Source organism: Dipodomys spectabilis, unplaced genomic scaffold (assembly GCF_019054845.1).
Source record: "Dipodomys spectabilis isolate Male_0828 unplaced genomic scaffold, ASM1905484v1 ptg000002l, whole genome shotgun sequence".
In the NCBI taxonomy this organism is placed as follows: Eukaryota; Metazoa; Chordata; class Mammalia; order Rodentia; family Heteromyidae; genus Dipodomys; species Dipodomys spectabilis.
In genome coordinates, this window is record NW_024870679.1 from 44,406,758 (window position 1) to 44,426,783 (window position 20,026).

At 45.9% G+C, this 20,026-nt stretch overlaps 2 protein-coding genes across 5 annotated transcripts in view; both read right to left on the reverse strand.

Moving 5' to 3' along the window:
• Oscp1 (organic solute carrier partner 1) overlaps positions 1-8,257 on the reverse strand; it is a 38,512-nt gene extending 30,255 nt beyond the window's left edge. For 3 of the 4 annotated variants that reach the window (XM_042678879.1, XM_042678888.1, XM_042678870.1), the window contains exons 1-2: positions 8,074-8,257; positions 671-700 (exon numbers count right to left, since the gene is read on the reverse strand). In XM_042678879.1, coding sequence (XP_042534813.1) covers positions 671-700; positions 8,074-8,185 — 142 coding nt within the window. In that variant the 5' untranslated portion in view covers positions 8,186-8,257. The remainder of the gene's footprint in view (positions 1-670; positions 701-8,073) is intronic. The other variant, XM_042678864.1, reaches the window with a different exon arrangement.
• Positions 8,258-12,307: 4,050 nt separating this feature from the next.
• Mrps15 (mitochondrial ribosomal protein S15) lies at positions 12,308-18,731 on the reverse strand. Its single transcript, XM_042678501.1, has 8 exons — positions 18,517-18,731; positions 17,765-17,809; positions 17,579-17,654; positions 16,472-16,520; positions 15,936-16,020; positions 14,273-14,331; positions 12,664-12,855; positions 12,308-12,463 (listed from the first exon to the last, which is right to left on the reverse strand). Exons 1-8 carry the CDS (start codon positions 18,632-18,634, stop codon positions 12,353-12,355), a joined length of 735 nt encoding a protein of 244 aa, XP_042534435.1. The 5' UTR covers positions 18,635-18,731; the 3' UTR covers positions 12,308-12,352.
• Between the last annotated feature and the right edge of the window lie 1,295 nt (positions 18,732-20,026).

Sequence of the window (20,026 nt, forward strand, 5' to 3'; positions counted from 1 at the left end):
ATTGATGATAGGCGCAAGCAACACCCAAGTGTCAAATGATGGAAGGTGAATGTGAGATATATAAAGACAGAAAAGCAAAGGTGTTTTTTTCCCTGGGAAGTCAATAATCTTTTCAGGTTTGTTGCTACTTGTAGTGAGAGGTAAACTGAACACTTATCAAGATTAGGCCATCCTGCATGCAAGATCTCATGCTTTCTGCCCACAATCCTGGCAGCCATGCAACCACATGCTTCCATTATTCTCCATTGTTCAATAGGTGTCTCTGTGCTAAGGTGAAGGGCTTGTGTGTGTATAAGGGTCACTGATGTTGAAGCAGTTCTTTGGCACACACAATTCTTTGGCAGTTTTAGGAGTCCCAGATAGGACAACCTGCCTAGGAGTGGAGCTACTGCCTTAGTCGTCCCTGCCAGGCTTGGAATTGGAAAGACAGAAAGCTTCCTTAGATGCAATGTGGCCCTGTCGTTAAAGTTTGTTTTACCTTAATATAATGAGTTATCTCTTTGAAGTAAAAGATCCACATGTTTTCCTAATGTCTCACCAAAGAAGAACTCATGCCTGTATTCCTACTTAGAAATACTTAGATTGGTCCTACTTTAAGCCCCACTGATAATGGACTAGGTGAACTACTTGTGGATGCAGACTGAATACATGCAGTCTAGAGATAGCATACCTCGTTTTCTGTCCACCTCTGTCCATTCATCTACATGAAGCACATAAAAAGAAAATATCAGTTCATGAAGCAAGAATACATTATTTTCATGGAGGCTTTACAAATACTAATTTTAATTATTTGGCTTATGAAACTTTATTTTTTCATGCTTGTAATTTATTTATTTATTTTTGTCGGTCATGGGGCTTGAACTCTAGGCCTGGGCGCTGTCCCTGCGCTCTTCAGCTCAAGGTAAGTACTCTACCTCTTTTTTTTTTTTTTTGTTGGTCATGGGGCTTGAACTCTAGGCCTGGGCGCTGTCCCTCAGCTCTTCAGCTCAAGGCAAGCGCTCTACCACTTGAGCTACAGCGCCACTTCCGGTTTTCTGGTGGTTTATTGGAGATAGGAGTCTCACGGTCTTTCCTGCCTGGGCTGGCTTTGAACCTCGATCCTCAGATCTCAGCCTCCTGAGTAGCTAGGATTACAGGCGTGAGCCACCAGTGCCCGGCTTGTACTCTACCTCTTGAGCTACAGTACCACTTCAGTTTTCTAGTGCTTTATTGGAGATCAGAGACTCATAGATTTTTCTGCCCGTGCTGGCTTTGAACTGTGATCCTCAGATCTCAGCCTCCTGAGTAGCTAGGACTACAGGCATGAGCCACCAGCACCTGGCTTTAATGTCACAGGTGAAAACATTTGAAACTTTAAAGAAGTATGTTTTAAAAACTGGATAAATAGGGCTGGGAAGGTGGCTCAGTGGTAGAGTGCTTGCCTTGCATGCATGAGGCCCTGGGTTTGATTCCTTAGCACTACATAAGCAGAAAAAGCCGGAAGTGGCGCTGTGGCTCAAGTGGTAGAGTGCTAGCCTTGAGGTGAAGAGCTGAGGGACAGTGCCCAGGCCTAGAGTTCAGGCCCCATGGCCAGCAAAACAACAACAACAAAAAACTGGATAAATAGTAAGTTCCAAAAAAGACTATGTCTTGAGAGGGACAGGTGAGAATGCTGCAAGGGGTGACATCACCAAGATGCATTGTAATTATGAAGTGTTGTTATTAGCAACACTGTGTACAACTTTATTTTTTTTTTTTTTTGGCCTTGTAGGGCTTGAACTATAGGCCTGGGAACTCTCCCTCAGTTCTTCAGCTCAAGGCAAGCACTCTACCACTTGAGCCACAGCACCACTTCTGGTTTTCTGGTGGTTAATTGGAGGTAAGAGTCTCATGGACTTTCTGCTTGGGCTGGCTTTGAACCATGATCCTTGAATCTCAGCCTCCTGAGTAGCTAGGATTACAGGCATGAGTCACCATGCCTTGCTTGTACAACTATTTAAAGATGAAAAAAAGGACTAGGTCTCAGTAGAGTAGTTTAGCTAACTTGGGGTTCATCATGGAAAGTTCTAGAAGTCATGCTTCCAATACTACAAGAACACTCATCATACTGGGAGCCAGTGACTCATGATTTTAATCCTAGCTACTTGGGGAGTTGAGATCTAAGGATCATGGTTCAAAGCCAGTCCAGGTAGGAAAACCTGTGAAACTCTTATCTCCAGTTAACCACCAAAAAATCTGGGAGTGGAGCTTGGCTGAAGTGGTGGAGTGTTAGCCTTGACCATGAAAGCTCAAGGACAGCACCCAGGCCCAGAGTTCAAGCCCCAGGACCAGCACCAAAAAACAAACACACATCATTCAAAGGCTTTTAACAACACAATTCCAAGGAAGAATAATCCCCATCTTTTAATCTGAAATTTTTCTTAATATATGCTTTTCCTTGCTAGAAATATAGTTTGACATGTTCAAATCAGAAAACTTGAAATGTGAATCAACAGAAAATTATGTCAATATTTGTTTTTATTGTACTTTTTTTTTTTTTGGTCACTCGTGGAGCTTGAACTCTAGGCCTGGGTGCTGTCCCTGAGCTCTTCAGCTCAAGGTTAATGCTCTACCACTTGAGCCACAGTGCCACTCCTGGCCTTTTCTGTTTATGTAGTGCTGAAGAATCGAACCCAGGGCCTCATGCATGCAAGGCAAGCACTCTACTGCTGAGCCACCTTCCCAGGCCTCTGTTGTACTTAAAAAAAATAAAAATAAAAAAAATATATATATATACACATATATACATTCATATATATATATATATATATATATATGAATATGACCTCATGTTTTCACCTGCTTTTTCATTCATGCAGGTATTCTACTACTTGAGCCATGCCTCAAGTCTGTCATTTTTGCTGGTTAATTGGAGAATTAGTCTTGCAGACTTTTCTGTCGGGGCTGGCTATAAACACTGATCTTTAGATCTCACCCTCTGATTCCAGATGTGACCCACCAGGGCCCTCCCTGCTCTTCAGATCTACTTTTTCATTAGATGCACGACTTCAATGTAAAAGCACAAATGGTAGGACCACTTCAAAGAAAGCTTCCAAGGATTAAGGCAGGTAGAGAGATGCCAAGAGGAGACCAGATCAGGAAAAATGCACTTGGATATGAGAATCTATGAGGATTCTTTATTGGTTGAGACCTGGCTCTACCACTAAACAGCTGTGTAAAATTCAAACAGCTTGTTTAATTTAAGTTTCCTATTATTAGGATAATAATAGCATATACCTTATAGGGTTGTTGGGGAGATAAATGGACAACATACACAAAACATTTAGCTGGATTTTTTCTGGTTCCATTTTCTCTACTGAAGGACTGAAAACCACCCAAAAGAATGAAAAAGTCTTTTTCCTTTTCTTAAATTTTTGGAGGATATTTCAATCTAGATAATCACCTTCAGATAAAGAGTTCTATACACATTTACATTCAGCACTGTTTTTCTATTTTTTAGATGACAATTTTAATTTTAGTTCTATTTTTGAGTGGGGGCAGGCCCAAGGCTACCCAGGGCTGGCTGTTAAATCAGAACTAGAAAAATAAGAACAACCGTAAGCTGGGCACCGGTAGCTCACGCCTATAATCCTAGCTACTCAGGAGGCTGAGATCTGAGGATCACGGTTCAAAGCCAACCTGGGAAGGAAAGTCCATGAGACTCATCTCCAATAAACCACTAGAAAACTGGAAGTGGTATTGTGGCTCAAGAGGTAGAGCACTAGTCTTGAGCTGAAGAGCGCAGGGAAAGCGCCCAGGCCCACAACCAGAAAAAAAAAAAAAAAAAAAAAGAACAACTTTACTGCCATGTGTACTTCAGTACACAATGTGAACAGCTCCTACCAATCCAGCAGGTACACATAGGTCATACCCTCACTGGGCTATGCAGAGTCCCTACTACAAGGTCAGACACCTCTGAGAAGTTACTAACTTATCCTTGCAAGAGCCACAGAGTTTTGGAGAGAAGGTAATGGGAAAGCAGCACCAGGTCTGGCCTTAAAGCACATGTTGGTTTCTTGGCCATAATGTCCATGTCGTCAATCTTTCTATGGCCTTTATAACCCAGATGGTCTAGTGTGATAGGCTTGGGATAATCTGATAAGGGAAGAGTGATGCAGCAAGGAGTTTATCTTCTCTCTGACAGTGAGTTTACTGTGCATTGAATGAAACTTGCAAGTTTAAGTGGGGAGTATCAGGCACTCCATATATCAAGGAGCCTCCCTACCAGCAGGGGGCCCTGGAGTGCTGTGGGCACCTACCCCTTTCCTTCTGAAGAGGAAGGCAAGTCACTGCACTGGTTTCTAATTCTCCAGATGACTTTGTGACAATTCCTCTTTATATTTTAAGTGGGAGGCAGGCACAAGGCTATCCAGAGTAAAACTATTTTTTGCTCGCTGTGGCATTGTAATGTGCAAGTCTTAAAAAAAATCACTTCATGGCCCCACTTTCCTCTTCTATAAAATGAGGAATATAAGCAAAAGGTAACAGGGTCTAATTTGTGAGTGCTTTTAAGAGTACAGGAGTGAGACGGGGCTGGGAAGGTGGCTCAGTGGTAGAGCGCTTGCCTTGCATGCCTGAGGCCTTGGGTTCGATTCCTCAGCACCACATAAGCAAAAAGAAAAAAGCCAGAAGTGGCACTGTGGCTCAAGTGGTAGAGCACTAGCCTTGAGCTGAAGAGCTGATGGACAGCGCCCAGGCCCAGAGTTCAAGCCCCACAACCGGACCAAAAAAAAAAAAAAAGAGTGAGGCAAAGGTAGCTGTCTTGCTATTGCTTAAAATGTGGGACAGCATTCAATATGCAATGCTCACAAAAGTTACCCCATAAAGAGCTCACTTCCTTTCTGTTAAAGGTTAAACTGAAGCTGAATTTTGTGTGTGTGTGTGTGGGGAGGGGGGGAGGAGGATGGGGGCAAGGACTGCAACATCTGTATGCCCTGTGGGAACAGGGATGGCCTCCTGGAGACCAATTAGTCATGTAAGAGAATGCAAAGGTCTAGAAGATATACTGTTTTCATTCAAAGCTTCCATAACGACTAGTTTACAATGTCTGGTATTCTGTCATAGTGGCTCTGGCTCCCTCTCCCGCATACATACTAACTTTAAAACAGTGGAACAGTCAAGGGGTTCTCAGCTTTTGTAATCCTACGTGTTCTATCTTGCTTTATCTTGAACTCCCTATGAACTAACTACTTTTTACTATTTTTGTTATAAGGTTAGTGGGTATAATACTTTTTTTTCCCCCAAAGTCCTCCCTCTTCTCCTGATCTTATAAAGCCCCACAAAGTTTCTGATATTGTCCCCACTCGCAGGATGAGAGCATGGGCCAGCAACTGGTTAGGAGGATGAGTTTGGCAGCCTGATGCCCTAGGTCTTTCAGATCCTCTCCTTTTCCTCCTTCCATGTGAAAAATGGGGTCAGAGAATATTACCTATGTAGTAGAATAGTTGTGGGCATCAAAGTGTCTTTCATATATGGCAAGTGCTTCATTTTAAAGTTATTATTGTCAGTAGGAAGATAGGTCCTATTAGAATCAGTTACTAGACTGGTCTGATCAGTAACCCTACTGTGAATGAATGCACAGAGGGATCAATTTCCACCCAGCTTCTCATATGGTATGACCTCAGACAAAAGCTGTGGAATGAACGTGTAAACACGAGTTACTAAATATGTCAGGAACTCTCAAAAACAGAGCACAGCAAAACCAGAAAGGCTGTAGCTTTTCTTAAGTTGTTTAGAAAGTTTTTTGTTTTTGCCAGTCCTGGGGTTTGAACTCAGGGCCTGGGTGCTGTCCCTGAGACTCTTTGTGCTTAAGGCTAGGGCTTTACCACTTGAGCCACAGCACCACTTCTGGCTTCTTCTGAGTAGTTTAGTGGAGATAATAGTCTCATGGACTTTCCTGCCTGGGCTGGCTTTGAACTGTGATCCTCAGATCTTAGCCTCTTGAGTAGTTAGGATTATGGGTATGAGCCACCAGTGCCTGGCTAGATGTCTTTTTGAAAGCCAAACACCTGTCACTCATTGTGTTAAGCATGTTAAATGCATTGCTCGTTCAAACCTTACAAACTTTGCTTTTAGGTACATGTTATTAGTACCATTCTATGGACAGACATACACATAGACATTACACCTTAAGGTCGTAGAACTAGTTTAGTAGCACAACTTGCATTGGGACCCAGATCTGTATGACCAGAGAGAGTATACTCTTAATCACTAGTTTATACTATCTCCCAAGATACAGACTACAAGCAGAGAGCTCTAGCCTGTCACACCACCATTAGCCTGAATGGAATCAGATCATACAGACACCAAGGAAAACAGAACCTTCTGGAGGAAGAAATAATGACACCATAGAAATCTGCCAATTTAGGAGCTGGGAAGGTGGCTCAGTGGCAGAGCGCTTGCCTTGCATGCATGGGTACGATTCCTCAGCACCACATAAGCAAAAAAAGAAAAAAGCCGGAAGTGGCGCTGTGGCTCAAGTGGTAGAGCGCTAGCCTTGAGCTGAAGAGCTGAGGGACAGCGCCCAGGCCCAGAGTTCAGGCCCCACAACCGGACCCCAAAAAGAAAGAAAGAGAAAGAAAGAAATCTGCCAATTTAGATGATCAAGTCAATAAAAATTTATGGAGTACTCATTTACTTTGTTTTCCAGTGAGGAGCTAGAGCATGAAGGTGAATAAAATAATAAAGTGTGGGGGGGATTGTTTCAGTACAACATGGCCAAATGATAAGGTAAAGAGAAGCATAGAAGTTTCAAGAACTCAGGTGCTATAAGAATACAGGCAGGCCTTTACTCAGGGGGAGACCTCTTGAGCTAAATATCCAAGTGGTAGGGAAAGAATGGAGGAATGGCACTTATAAACATGGAGATATGAAGGACATGGTTTAAAGATCTACAAGCAGTTTGGTATTATTAGGATAGCAAAGTGGGAGACAGGTACTGGTAAAAGATAGTACTGGGAAAGGTCTCAAAATGACCTGCACATAGGACACTAACAAAGGGTCTTAACCAAGGGGCGTATGGACAGATCTGCATCTTAGAAAGCCTGCTGGCAGCTATGGGTAGAACAAATGGCCCATTCTTTCTGTTTTATAGGTAATTCTCATCTCTTTAGCATGAACTTGGACACGATCACATAGGCACAACAGTTAATAATATATATGCTTAACATTGATTGCACATACAGAGACTGTTGGAGGGAACAAATAGTGGCCATGTAAATTGCCTTTATATCAACTTTTCTTCCTCTATCTTTAAAATACAGTATTTCCTTCATATTTAGACCCAGGTAATTTGGCAAAAGCAGTTATTTGCTGAGAAGGAAGGAAAAGAGTGGTGGTGTTTTAAGTGGTTATTTTGTGTGGCTTGCATATGCTGTGCATGGGAACCAGATTTTACTCTCCTATAATAGTTTCACAATTCCCTTCCAACACTTGTAAAACGAAAGACAAGGTTTTTATTTTTGTTTTAACTTATCGGTATTATTTCAGAACCTGTTCTAGAAACAACTTCTGAAATGAGAAAGAATTGTCTCCAGCTTGTGTAGGAGGATATTATGGTACAGGAATGGAGAATCAGAAGCTGTTTCACGTGGGTAAAGGATGCTTGGACTAGCAAAGGGTATGTTGCTGGGTGGTATGCGGCTGGGATCCCACTTTTGGAAGGGACTGATTTTCAAGAGAGATTGGGAAATAATCTCTTCCATTTAAAGAGATGGGGAAATTGAGCGATCAGATTCTCTAGCCAATGGGGTGTTAAGTGTTTCTGCTGGGAAAGGGCCTTTTGGGGAAAAATTGACTCTGGAGGTTCTTCAACTGCACGGGCACTGCATCTTGCGAGAAAGGCCCTCTGGCTATGAGTGAAATGCAGAGGGGTTGTTGTGGCTGTTGGGTGTTTCACCCGCAGCCGTGAGGGGTGGTGGTAAAGGGTCTGTCTGTAAGTGTGAATGGAGGAGCGAGGACCGGGCTGTGAGGGGGAGGGTCTGGCGAAGGGTGTTAGGGAGGTGAGGGTGGGACTGAAGGGTGCAGGTCTGGCTGTGAGGACCAGACCTCTCTTACCCTTGCGGGCCTTGTCTCCCGGGATGTTCTGGGCCCGCAGGCGCTGGTCCAGGACGTAAAGCATCTCCCCGCCCAGGTTCAAGAAGAGCAGCGGTAACGTCCTCACCGACATGGTGCTGGGAGCCAGCAGGACAGGTAAAGCGCCCTAGGACTCCGAAGCCTGTGGCCTGGAGGCCCCACCGCGTCCCATGCTCGGTTGCTAGGGCAATGCCCGATGCTTATTGGGCTATTTGGAAGAGCTAGCCTCCGGGGATTGGTCCGCTGCAGACGTGGAAGGGTTTTGAGTTCTGCAGCTTTGCCGATCCTGGGAGGTTGAACCAGCCACCTGGGTAAGGTCTACAGGTGGATTTGTGGGCACAGCCAGCCCCAGCCAGCCCTGGCTCTGGCACGGAAGCCTCTCATCCGCCTGGCCCTCTAGCTTGTGAGCGAGGAAGCCCCAGCGAAACTGGGGAGCCAGCTCGGGTCAGACAGACCCCACTTCCCGTCCCTGGCTGTGACCTTGGGCAGGTTTGTGAACCTGGGCCACTTCTCTGTGAAATGAAGCAACGGCTACCTCACAGGGTTGCTCTGATTTATCAGATTGAGAAAGCATTCTGTAAACGACAAGCAACCATTCAGTTAAATAGGGTAATGAAGGAGTGTCCTTTAATCTTTCGCATCTTCTTAAAGCAGAGGTGGGAAATCTTTTTTCTGCCAAGCGTCTTTTCCATATCAAACATCATTCTTGGGCCATGCTAAATTAGTCACTTAAAAATTAGGATGCTAGATGGGTGCCCGTGGCTCTCGCCTGTAAACCTAGCTATTCCGGAGGCTGAGATCTGAGGATCAGGGTTCAAAGCCAGCCCTGCCGGAAAGTCCGTGAGACTCTTATATCCAATTAACCACTCAGAAAACTGGAAGTGGCACAGTGGCTCAAGTGGTATAGCACTAGCCTTGAGCTGAAGAGTTGAGGGACAGTGCCCAAGCCCAGAGTTCAAGACCCATGACTGACAAAAAAAAAAAAGGCTGCTATATTTGGTCAAATATTAACCGAATTGCTTTTTGGTGAGGAATGTGCTGTTAGCTGTGCATTGATGTTGATACACTCAACTGCTTGTTTAGTTTTCTGTTGGTCATTCTGGAACATAGTTGACTTTTTGATAGTGAGTTTTGAAAAGAACTGCTTGCGGCCATAAGTTGTTTGGGAGTACAGATGCATGTCCCCTCAAAGTGAGAATTTCATCATTGCATATGTAACATTTACAGAGAAATAGCAGTGAGAAGTTGTACCTAGCTTTCAGCTTATGATAGCACTGAAGTGAATGATGTCAAGTTGTAGGTTATCAGGCACTTTAGTCTGCTTGTTGTGATAACAAACTTTGCAAAAGAACATTGATTTTTATCTATCTGGCCTTCCAATTCACTGAGTTCAGTATGTTTTGAGTTGTAATGATACTCCAGATTAGCTTTTGTTGTTGTTGTTGTTGGCTGCTAACACCTAGCCACAAATGAGGCACAGAGGCTTGACTTAAATATTAACCCCCAAAAAGTTCACTTGTCCATTTCTCTTGAAAAGCTGATGGGCTGGGAAGGTGGCTCAGTGGTAGAGTGCTTGCCTTGCATGCCTGAGACCCTGGATTTGATTCCTCAGCACCACATAAGCAAAAAGAAAAAAAGCCGGAAGTGGTGCTGCGCTAGCCTTGAGCTGAAGAGCTGAGGGACAGCGCCCAGGCCCAGAGTTCAGGCCCCACGACCGGACCCCCCCCCCCCCCCCAGAAAAAAAAAAAGAAAAGAAAAGCTGACATTCTACATCACCTTTTCTTTGTAGTTGACCATTCATAGAATGTTGTAACCTTAAATTTCACTAACTATCCAGTATGTGTGTCACCAGTGACATCATCATTTTCCTTTGCTTGTAGTTCTAATTCTGCATCTTGGAATTGGAACATATAATTGTTTATGTCTTTGGATCTTGAGGTCTTTTCTGTGTACTGTAATTTTCTTAATCTTCATTCAGTGAATGTGTGGCTAAAGCTTGGAGTTATCTGTGTTGACAAGTTGATGGCATTGCTGTCAGTATTCAGTGGCAAGCTCATCAATTTTGTGAGAAATCATTAACTTCATTGCATATTATCATCACCAGTTAATACTTTTGCAGTTAATACTTTTGCAACTTGTACACTCCCAGCCTGCCTAGCAGTGACTGTCCTCTGAGTCACCACAATGCAGGCAGATGGGCTATGGGCAATCCAAGGGAAGCATATGTATGATTCACTTGTTTTTTTTTTTTTTTTTTGCCAGTCCTGGAGCTTGAACTCAGGACCTGAGCACTGTCCCTGGGCTTTTTTTCCTCAAGGCTAGTTGCTTTATCACTTGAATCACAGCTTCACTTCAGGCTTTTTTGGAGAAGAGTTTCACAGATTTTCTTGCTTGGGTTGGCTGGCTTTGAACTGTGATCCTCTGATTTCAGCCTAAGTAGCTAGGGCTACAGGCATGGACCACTGATGCCTGGCATACACTTAATATAAATTTATGTTGCTTCTTATCTATTGAATGTTGAGTCCCACCTGAGGTTGCCTTGCAGGGCCAGGCAAATGGTTTCATGGCTTCATATGGCCCATGTGCTATATATTTCCCATAAGCAAAATGTACTTGAAGCAGTGCCTCAGCAAATCCATACTCCATGTGAAAGACATATAAGATGGCCTTTGCTAGGAAGAGAGCCCTCTCTGGAAACTGAATTGATGTTCATCTTGGACTTCATAGCTTCTAGAATGGAGATAAAAAATTTCTCTTTAGCGCTGCTGAGGATGGAACCCAGAGCCTTATACATGCTGAGCAAGCCCTCTGAGTCATGTCTGAAACTCAGTTTAGTTTGTTGCTACTGCTGCTTGAGCAGTACATAACTAGAAGGCTGTGTGTCACCAGGTTGTCTGCCTATCATTCTGGCCTTCTCTTCCTGCTCTTCATTTTGCTTGCTTAGTTTTAGACAGGTGTCTTCCATGGATTCTTCAGACATATCTAGTATGCTTAGGTGGGTTTTATAGGGAGTATCTGTACCCCTAGAACTTATAAGCAGTCCTTATGTATTTTCTATTTTTTAATATTTTTTATTGTAGAGATACTATACAGAGGGTTACAGTTACATGAGTAAGGTAATGAATACACTTCCTATTGAGCATTGTTACCCCCTCCATTGTTTCCCCCCTACCATCCCTCCTTATGTATTTTTACAGGGATAGGACTTGGACTTTGATTGAACTTAGGGCTTGGCACTCTTGCTCAACTTTTTTTGCTATGAGCCATGCCTCCACTTCTGGCTTTTTGCTTGTTTATTGGAGGCAAGGGTCTCAGATTTGTATTTGTCTGTCTGGGCTGGCTTCAAATCCACGAATCTGAGCTAAGCCTCCTGAGCAGCTAGTACGCCACATGTACCTGCTACTTATTTTAAACAATGAACACCCTTACCTCCAAAAAAATTATTTTGATCATTGCTCCCAGTTCCCCTCAACATGGCCTCTGCTTAACCATCTAAATAGACAAGCTTTTAGCCCTACTATGGTGTTAAAAACTTTTTTTTTGAATTCGGCCTGGGTGCTGTCCTCAGCTCTTCAGCTCAAGGTGAGCGCTCTATCACTCGAGCCACTGTGCTACTTCTGGTTTTCTGGTGGTTTACTGGAGATAAAGTCTCACAGATTTTCCTGCCTGGTCTGGCTTTGAAAATCCATCCTCAGATCTCAGCCTCCTGTGTAGCTAGGATTACAGGCATGAGCCACTGGCGCCTGGCTGTTAAAACTTTCAACCATCTCTCCTTTCCCTATAGACCAGTGTGCAAACTCTTCAGCCTAGCATATAAAGTACTGCACACCCACTACAGCTTCAAATTTCTACTTCTCCCTGAATATAGCATGTGCCTCTAGATTTCTTTGCCTTTGTACGTGCAATTCCTTCTTCCTAGATGCTGCCCCTTCCTTTTTCCAGTGAATTTCTATTCATTAGAAGGCGGCTCGTACAGCTGGTCTTTCTACCAAGCAGCCACACTTCCACCACGTTGTGGTACTCAGCCTTGCCTCCACTGAAACACATGCCATCTGGATGGCAGGTGGTAGAGTATGAGTGACTATTTGGTGGGATAAGGGCAGACTTTGTGTTCCAGACAATTCTGAGATCCCTGGGCTGAATGAATCAATTCCTCCCCTTCTCTCAACCCAAAAAGAACACCATTGATTCTCCTATCACTCTGCAAGGCAGACACAAGTAATTGAAACAGACTTTATTGGTTTTCTCTGCATGTCTCTGGTCAGGTTTTGGAAGGGCTCTCTAGGATTCCCTGTTTTTCTTGTTTTTGGGCTGCTGCTGCAGCTTTCAAGGCCTTTTTTTGCTTCTTAAGCTTTTGCTTCTCCTGAAAGACCTGGAGGTTGAAAGGGGAAACCTTATTAGAGCAGGTTGGTGGAAGCTTATCTCCCCCAAGCCCATTTTCAAGGGGTCAGTGGCCTGTGACCTCTCTAGTGTTAGTTCCAGGCATCTGTCAGAATCAGATGTCTCTTCCTTCAAACCCCCCCCCCCCCAGCCTACAGTGAGGCTGACCAAAGCACCCATGCAGTCTCATACCCTAAGGCACAGAGCCTTTTTGATCAAGAGGCGGCGATGGGCTTTTCGGCAGTACAGAGGGGTAATGGTATATTCAATTCCCAGCTCCTTGCATATCTTCTCAAAGACATCATAGTTGATCTTACGGAGATTTTTGAGCATTTTTCTCCTCTTGGCAGTGCTCATGAGGAGATGGCGCTTTTGGGCTTTGTCCTGTATTTTAATAGTCTGTATTTTAATATTCTATAAATGAGTACTGCTGCTGTTTACAGAAAAAAGCATGTTTAGTCTTTTAATTTCATTGAAACTTTATGAAAATTTGTGTAAATCTGAAAGTGCTATTGTCATTCTTTACATTTTACAGATGGGAAAATAAAGGTTCAAAGATATCATCCGAGTCACAAATGCTCCATAGAACTGAGGGTGCTGAGATGGGTCTTGAAATTGGGTCTCTTACCTGACGCCAAGTCTAGTTGTCTTTCCCTATCCTACCCACAGCTTAGCAAACTGTCAGTTGGGGGTGAGGTGGGTGGAGTGGGGGTCTGTGCTAGATGCTGCTCTATGAGGGACCTCTATATTGAGGCTGTGGTTCCATATCCAAATAAACAAAACTGTGATCTCCAAGGTACATGACTGACCATTTTAGGGGAGGTGTACCAGGCATGGTATCGAATCAGTCTGTATTCATTACCATGTATATTTATGCATATAAAACCACAAGGGCTGGGAATGTGGCTCAGTGGTAGAATGCTTGCCTGACATGCATAAAGCCCTGGGTTTGATTCCTCAGTATCACATAAACAGAAAAAGCCTGAAGTGGAGCTGTATCTCTGTGCCAAATGTTCTGGGCAGATGTGGCATAATGGTTAAGAATATTGGTATTATGGAGCTGCGAGTGTAAAAGTTGATTAACAACAACAACAACAAAAAGGCCCTAGGTCCATTCCCAGTACCAAAAAAGGAAAAAGAATATGGGTCCTGTGGCAAGATTGCCTCATTTCAAGTCTTAGCCATCACTTCTAGCAGCAGGTTGAGAAGTAACTTCATCACTGCACAACTAGACTGGTCCTCTTGAAGAAATAGGGTTACATGAGATGGTGCATGTAAAGCGATGGTACATGTAAAGCGATGGTACATGTAAAGCGATGGTTGGTGTAAAGCATTCAGCATGGGTCTAAAGACTGTCTATGCATTGGGTTATGGGCTTTTATTATTCCGTGTAAGTCTTGAAATTCTGTGGGCAGGTTCTCTTATGATCCACACCTTACAGTTCAAAGAACCAAGACTTAGGCCTATAACTTCCCCAAAGTCACATAGCTTGTTAAGTTGAAGGCAGAGCTGGGTTTTGAATAGGGCAACCTGATTCCATTTATGCAGTCGATAAACATTTATGAAGCACCCAATATGTATCAGAGATGGTGACCATGCTCTGAACTTTGTGTTCTTAATCACTGGTGACAATCAGCAGAGCCCTGGCAGGCTCCTATGGCTCCTGTAGAGGTGGGAGGGCAATGTTTTTCTCCAATGCAGTTGAAGGGCGGGTACTGGCTTCTTAGGACCCAGAGACCCATTTCTAACTTATCTGCCTTAGACTGCTACTATGTAGCTATGAGTGATACCCAGGGTTTACCTTTTGGTGTTTCTGCATATGTTCTTCCAAACTGCGGATCTTGACGGTCAAGGAAACAACTGAAACCACAAACCACAGAGGATGAGAGCTGGGCAGAGAGGAAGGAAGGGCCCAGGCCTGCATTATGTTTTAAAGAATTTAAAGAAAACACAATCATCAACATTCTTACATACCTCTCTATAAATCACAAAGCACCTTGTATTTCAAGATCTCAAAAGACTGGATTATCTTTGTTTTAGAAATCAAAGTCTAAGGGAAATTTCTTGATTTTAAATAAAGTTATCTAAAAAAACATTCAAAGCAAATAGCATTTTGTTGTTTTTGTTTTTGGTGCTGGTCCCAGGGTTTGAACTCAGGACCTGGGTACTGTCCCTGAGCTTTTTTTTTTTTGGGTCTGGTCGTGGGGCCTGAACTCTGGGCCTGGGCGCTGTCCTTCAGCTCTTCAGCTCAAGGCTAGCGCTCTACCACTTGAGCCACAGTGCCATTTCCGGCTTTTTTCTTTTTGCTTATGTGGTGCTGAGGAATCGAACCCAGGGCCTTGAGCATGCAAGGCAAGCGCTCTACCACTGAGCCACCTTCCTAGCCCTCCCTGAGCTTTTTTGCTCAAGGCTAATGTTCTACCACTTGAACCACAGCTCCATGTCTGGCTTTTGGGTGTTTAATTAGAGATGAAGAGTCTCATGGACTTTCCTGCCCGGGCTGCTTTGAACTGTGATCCTGAGCCTCCTGAGTAGCTAGGATTATAGGAGGTATCATTCTTCTTTTTTTGGGGGGGGTCCGGTTGTGGGGCCTGAACTCTGGGTCTGGGTGCTGTCCCTCAGCTCTTCAGCTCAAGGCTAGCGCTCTACCACTGAGCCACAGCGCCACTTCCGGCTTTTTTCTTTTTGCTTATGTGGTGCTGAGGAATCGAACCCAGGGCCTTGAGCATGCAAGGCAAGCGCTCTACCACTGAGCCACCTTCCCAGCCCAGAGGAGGTATCATTCTTAATGGTAAAACTTCAATGCATTTTCATTACATTGAGGAATTAGACTACCATACTATAGCTGCTGGCTCAAAAAAGAGAAAAGAAGCATGGCCTCTCCAATGCAGTCAGTAGTTACTAAGAACTCTGACAGAGGGGGAAGCAGGAGACAGAGGTTATAATGGCAGGGGGAAGAAATAAGCCCACATAGGTGCATCATGCTTTCAGCTCATGGTAATATGTGATAGCTACTTCCACTGTTCTGAGTCAGTGAAGATAAACTGCACCCAAAGCAAGGGGCAGGTGGTGGGGTTTCTATTAATAGTAAAGACTACTTCTGGTTCCAGCTTGAAACCAAAGAAAAAACTTATGCCTTGGGAATGCTCCACATGTCTGTATGTCTGTCTGGCATAGAAGTTTTTCTAGATGTTAACAGTCTTACTGTTATTATCATAGACCATGATCTTTAGTTTTCAAGGTGTATTTACACCCTCAAGCTTCTCACTATCTGCCATGAAGTCACAGTACCTCTGTCATGCCTCTGATCTCTCCTTTTGCAGATTAGACAGCAGCGGCTCCTAGGATCTGGAATCCAGGTCCTTCATGTCTCTCCCTTTCCTGAACCACATTTAGGCAATAGCCCTTGACCAGGTACCATTGAGCAAATGTCTCCCCATATCCCCACGACTCCCTTGACTAACTTCGAGCCTCTAGGGATCTGGTATCCTCAAGGTTCGCCATGATCTTGTTCATCAACTGTTCTTGCTTGACTTTTAGCTTCTCTTTCTGTTGAAGAGAAAGATCAAGAGTATCTGTATGATCTGCCACCCCCTAAGTACTAAACTTCTTGTTCAAAAGGCCATGGGTGCAATTACTGCATAGGACTGGGACTTTACAGTGCTTACCATGGTTTTGGTCAGCCACATGGCTACTCACATATAGGTGAGCCTGAGACAAAGGCCACCAATAATAGATATTTGTTGGATGAATGTCTCCAAAGTTTACTCATTCATGCACACTTCTTTATTTAAGCACCATCTAATGCTTATCAGATTTTAGGGTATAATCAGGGAGCAAAACTATCTCTGCTTCTATGGGCTCGGTCTAGGAGTACTGACAAGTATTCACAAAATAACACTGGGGGTAAATGTTGTGATTGGAGAAGCATGGAAGACAGGGTGCTCATCATGGTGGGAGAAGTCCCAGGAGAGAGGGTCTGACATAGGTACAAACTCACCTTGCTGGCCATTTCCAAAGACAAGACTCTCTTTACAACGTCATCAACCCTGTTGAACAACAGCAGTAATGACAGGTAAGCATGAGGGAAGATGGGATAAAAGAAGAAATGTGGTTTTCATTTTAGTTTAAAAAGCAAGAGCTGGGCACTGATGGCTCATGCCTGTAATCCTATCTTAGGAGGCTGAGATCTGAGGATCATAGCTCAAAGCAGGAAACTCCATGAGCCTCTTATCTCCAATTAAGTACTAGAAAACTGGAAGTAGAAATGTGGCTGTAGTGGTAGAGTGCTAGCCTTGAGTGCAAAAGCTTAGAGACAGCACCCAGGCCCTGAGTTCAAGCTCCATGACCAACCTAAATGGATAAATACAAGGCAAGGATGAAGCTGGTCACTGGTGGCACATGTCTGTAATCCTACCTACTCAGAAGGCTGAGATCAAAGTCAGCTCAGTGATTACCCACCAGAAAACCAGAAGTAGTACTGGGGCTCAGAGTGGTAGAGCACTAGCCTTGAGCAGAAGAGCTCAGAGACAGCGCCCAGGCCCCGAGTTCAAGCCCCATGAATGACAAAAAAGGATTCCCCTTTCAGCTGGAAATTGGCTCCATCTGTCTTGAGCCAAACTTCAAGCCAAACTGTACAGTGGCCAGAATTGGAGGGGCAGCCCTCCAGAACAGGACCTGAACGGGGAAATCTTGGCTTTGGTGTCTGTCAATCCTGGATTTAAACCCCGGCTCTGTTCCCTTAGGAAATGCAGGACATGGGGCAGCTTAATACTAATCTATTAAATGGAGGCACTGTTCTCTCACAGGGAAGAAACAGAAGCGAAAGATTTCTATACAGACCAATGAAGCATCTTAACTCCTAGGTATCTAGTGATACAAAGTCTTTATCCAGAGTACAAATGCAAGCAAGAAACAGAGCTCAATGAGTGCCGTATGTCCCTGATGCCCACCATGATAGCCAAACTCTAGCCCCTTAGCTCTCTGCCTCATCTATAACCCAGCTTCAAATACATAAAGCAGGCCTCCTCTCACAGCCACTCTTCCTCCACTTGTCTACCGATCCCCCCAGGTGCCCCAGCCCTCAAGTCATTTCTCCCAGGCTTACTTGTCAATTCCAGGGACGTTCTGGTAGTCTCTGAGCAGCGTGGAAAGGGGTGGGTCATGGGCTGGGCTGGGCTGGACTGTGAAATGTAGTAGGGGCGAGGCGGAGTTCACCGAGGATGGCCTCTCACTGCTCATTTCCCCACACTGTCGCCACCGCCACCCCCCTGGCCACCCCAAGGCCTCTTACCTGGCTTCTGGACGGCGTGTCCGCGGGCAGCCTGCAGGAGAAGGCCTGGGCGGACCGGGAGGGCCGACAGGCGTCTCCTTAAGTCCGGGGGCTTCCATTCCCCTCACCCTTCCCCCACCGCCTGCGGCCCGGGTCCTGCCCCCCCTCCCCGCCGCCCTCCCGCGTCCCCCCCCCCCCGCCCCACCGCTCCCACATCTCCCCCCCACCGCTCTCCCGCGTCCCCCCCTCCCCACCGCTCCCAGGTCTCCCCCCCCCACCGCTCTCCATCGCCCCCCCCACCGCTCCCACGTCTCCCCCCTGCCGCTCTCCCGCGTCCCCCCCACCGCTCCCATGTCTCCCCCCCTCCCCGCCGCTCTCCCGCGTCCCCCCCACCACTCCCACATCTCCCCCCCACCGCTCTCCCGCGTCCCCCCCACCACTCCCACATCTCCCCCCCACCGCTCTCCCGCGTCCCCCCCCTCCCCACCGCTCCCACGTCTCCCCCCCTCCCCGCCGCTCTCCCGCGTCCCAGGTCTCCACCCCCTCCTCTCCCCGAGGCCTGCCCCCCCTCCCCGCCGCCCCCCCTCCCCGAGGCATGCCCCTCCCCACTCCCCCCCGCCGCCCCCCCTCCCCGAGGCCTGCTCCCCCTCCCCGCCTCCCCCCCTCCCCGAGGCCTGCCCCCCCTCCCCGCCTCCCCCCCTCCCCGAGGCATGCCCCTCCCCACTCCCCCCCGCCGCCCCCCCTCCGCCGCCCCCCGCGGCCCAGCTCCTCACTTGGAGACTGCAGGCCCCACGGGGCTGAGGGAAGCCTGGCGCTCGCCCCGCCCGGCAGCCCAAAGACTGAGGCATGGCTTCGGATCGAGCTCAGAGCCCTGCACGCCGCCCTGAACATGGTGACTCCTGATCCCCACGGGGCCGCGCCGCGGCAACCGCTCCCTTCACGGCGGGACCGGGTTCACACGGGCGCCGCCATGATGGTCAGGCTCGACCAATGGAAGCGGCGGGGGCGACCCGAGCAGCCGAGGACCGAGAGAATGGATTGGTGGGCGGGACTCGAAGATCACAAGGAATGGGGGGGGGTGAGGGTCGGGTGAGGGTGGGTGGGGAGGAGGAGGAAATGGTGGTTGAGAGGTTCGGCTGGCGATTGGACAGATTGGGGGCGCCGAGTGTGGCTGGTACCGTGATGTGCTATATGAACTGTAACGTGCCACTTTTTTCTTTTTCCTGGGCCTATTTGTCTCTTCAGCCGCCTCTTATTTTCCTGGCCTTAGTTCTCTTGGGGGGGCTTCTGCAGGCCTGCCCTCCTGGGCTCCTCAAACTAGTTAGTATTCTCTTTTCGGCCTCCTAAATAATCGCTGGGCCGGAATCCCAATCGAGTTACCATCTCCAGAAAATTAACAGAGCCACATGTCTGCACGGTGAGAAATCTTATGCCTTCAATAACTTCAAGCTGTGATATTTGTGAAATGAGGAACTGGGTGTAAAGGAAAAATGTAAATTAGAAATCAGAAACACATTTTAATCCCTTTGGTGCAAAGACTCTTCTCCCGCAGGCTTTTCTAAGAACATTACGCTAGAAAACTTGTAATTGGGAATTCTTTCTATACTCTTTCAAGATGTGTGGAAATCGTACAAGTCAAGTAAAACTTCTTGCCAGTTTCACAATCCAGCAATGTTTTTCTCAAGGACTTGAGAGAATCATCTCTTTGAAATATAATCATTAGAGATTGTGATGTCCTGACTTTCTGTTTAGTTGGAGGGACCCCAACTTCAAATGATGCCTATCTCCAAGTTGTAAACCTTTATGTTAAATAGATGACAAGTTAATTTTTCACTTTGGATAAAGGCTATTCTCAAGTACAGATGGCTACCCCATTTAAAAGGCAAATTTAGGATGGACAAAACGGACAAAACGGTATTGTCAAATCCTCTTAATTGAACCTAATTACTTTTTATCTTGAGAAAGTATGTGGTATGTGTAATGAACTGTATCCACTATCCACTTGGCTATGTAAAAGAAGGATTTCTTTCCTCTCTGCAATCTCTATTTTTTTTGGTCAGTCCTGGGGCTTGAACTCAGGGCCTGAGTGCTGTCCCTGAGCTTCTTTGTGCTCTGCCACAGCACCACTTCTGGCTTTTTCTGAGTGGTTTATTGGAGATAAGAGTCTCATGGGGGTTTTTCTACAAGGCCTGACTTTGAACTGTAATTCTCAGATCTCAGCCTCGGGAGTAGCTAGGATTATAGGCACGAGCCACTGCCGCCCAGCTGCAGTCTCTTCAGTGG

What these genes read in the sequence shown, in the direction of transcription:
- Mrps15 (XM_042678501.1), bottom strand. Translation starts at nt 18,634, where the DNA reads ATGTTCAGGGCGGCGTGCAGGGCTCTGAGCTCGATCCGAAGCCATGCC. An exon ending in ACACGCCGTCCAGAAGCCAG is followed by an intron (nt 17,655 to 17,764) that starts GTAAGAGGCCTT and finishes TACATTTCACAG; the next exon opens with TCCAGCCCAGCCCAGCCCAT. An exon ending in CAGATCCCTAGAGGCTCGAA is followed by an intron (nt 14,332 to 15,935) that starts GTTAGTCAAGGG and finishes TTGTGGTTTCAG; the next exon opens with TTGTTTCCTTGACCGTCAAG.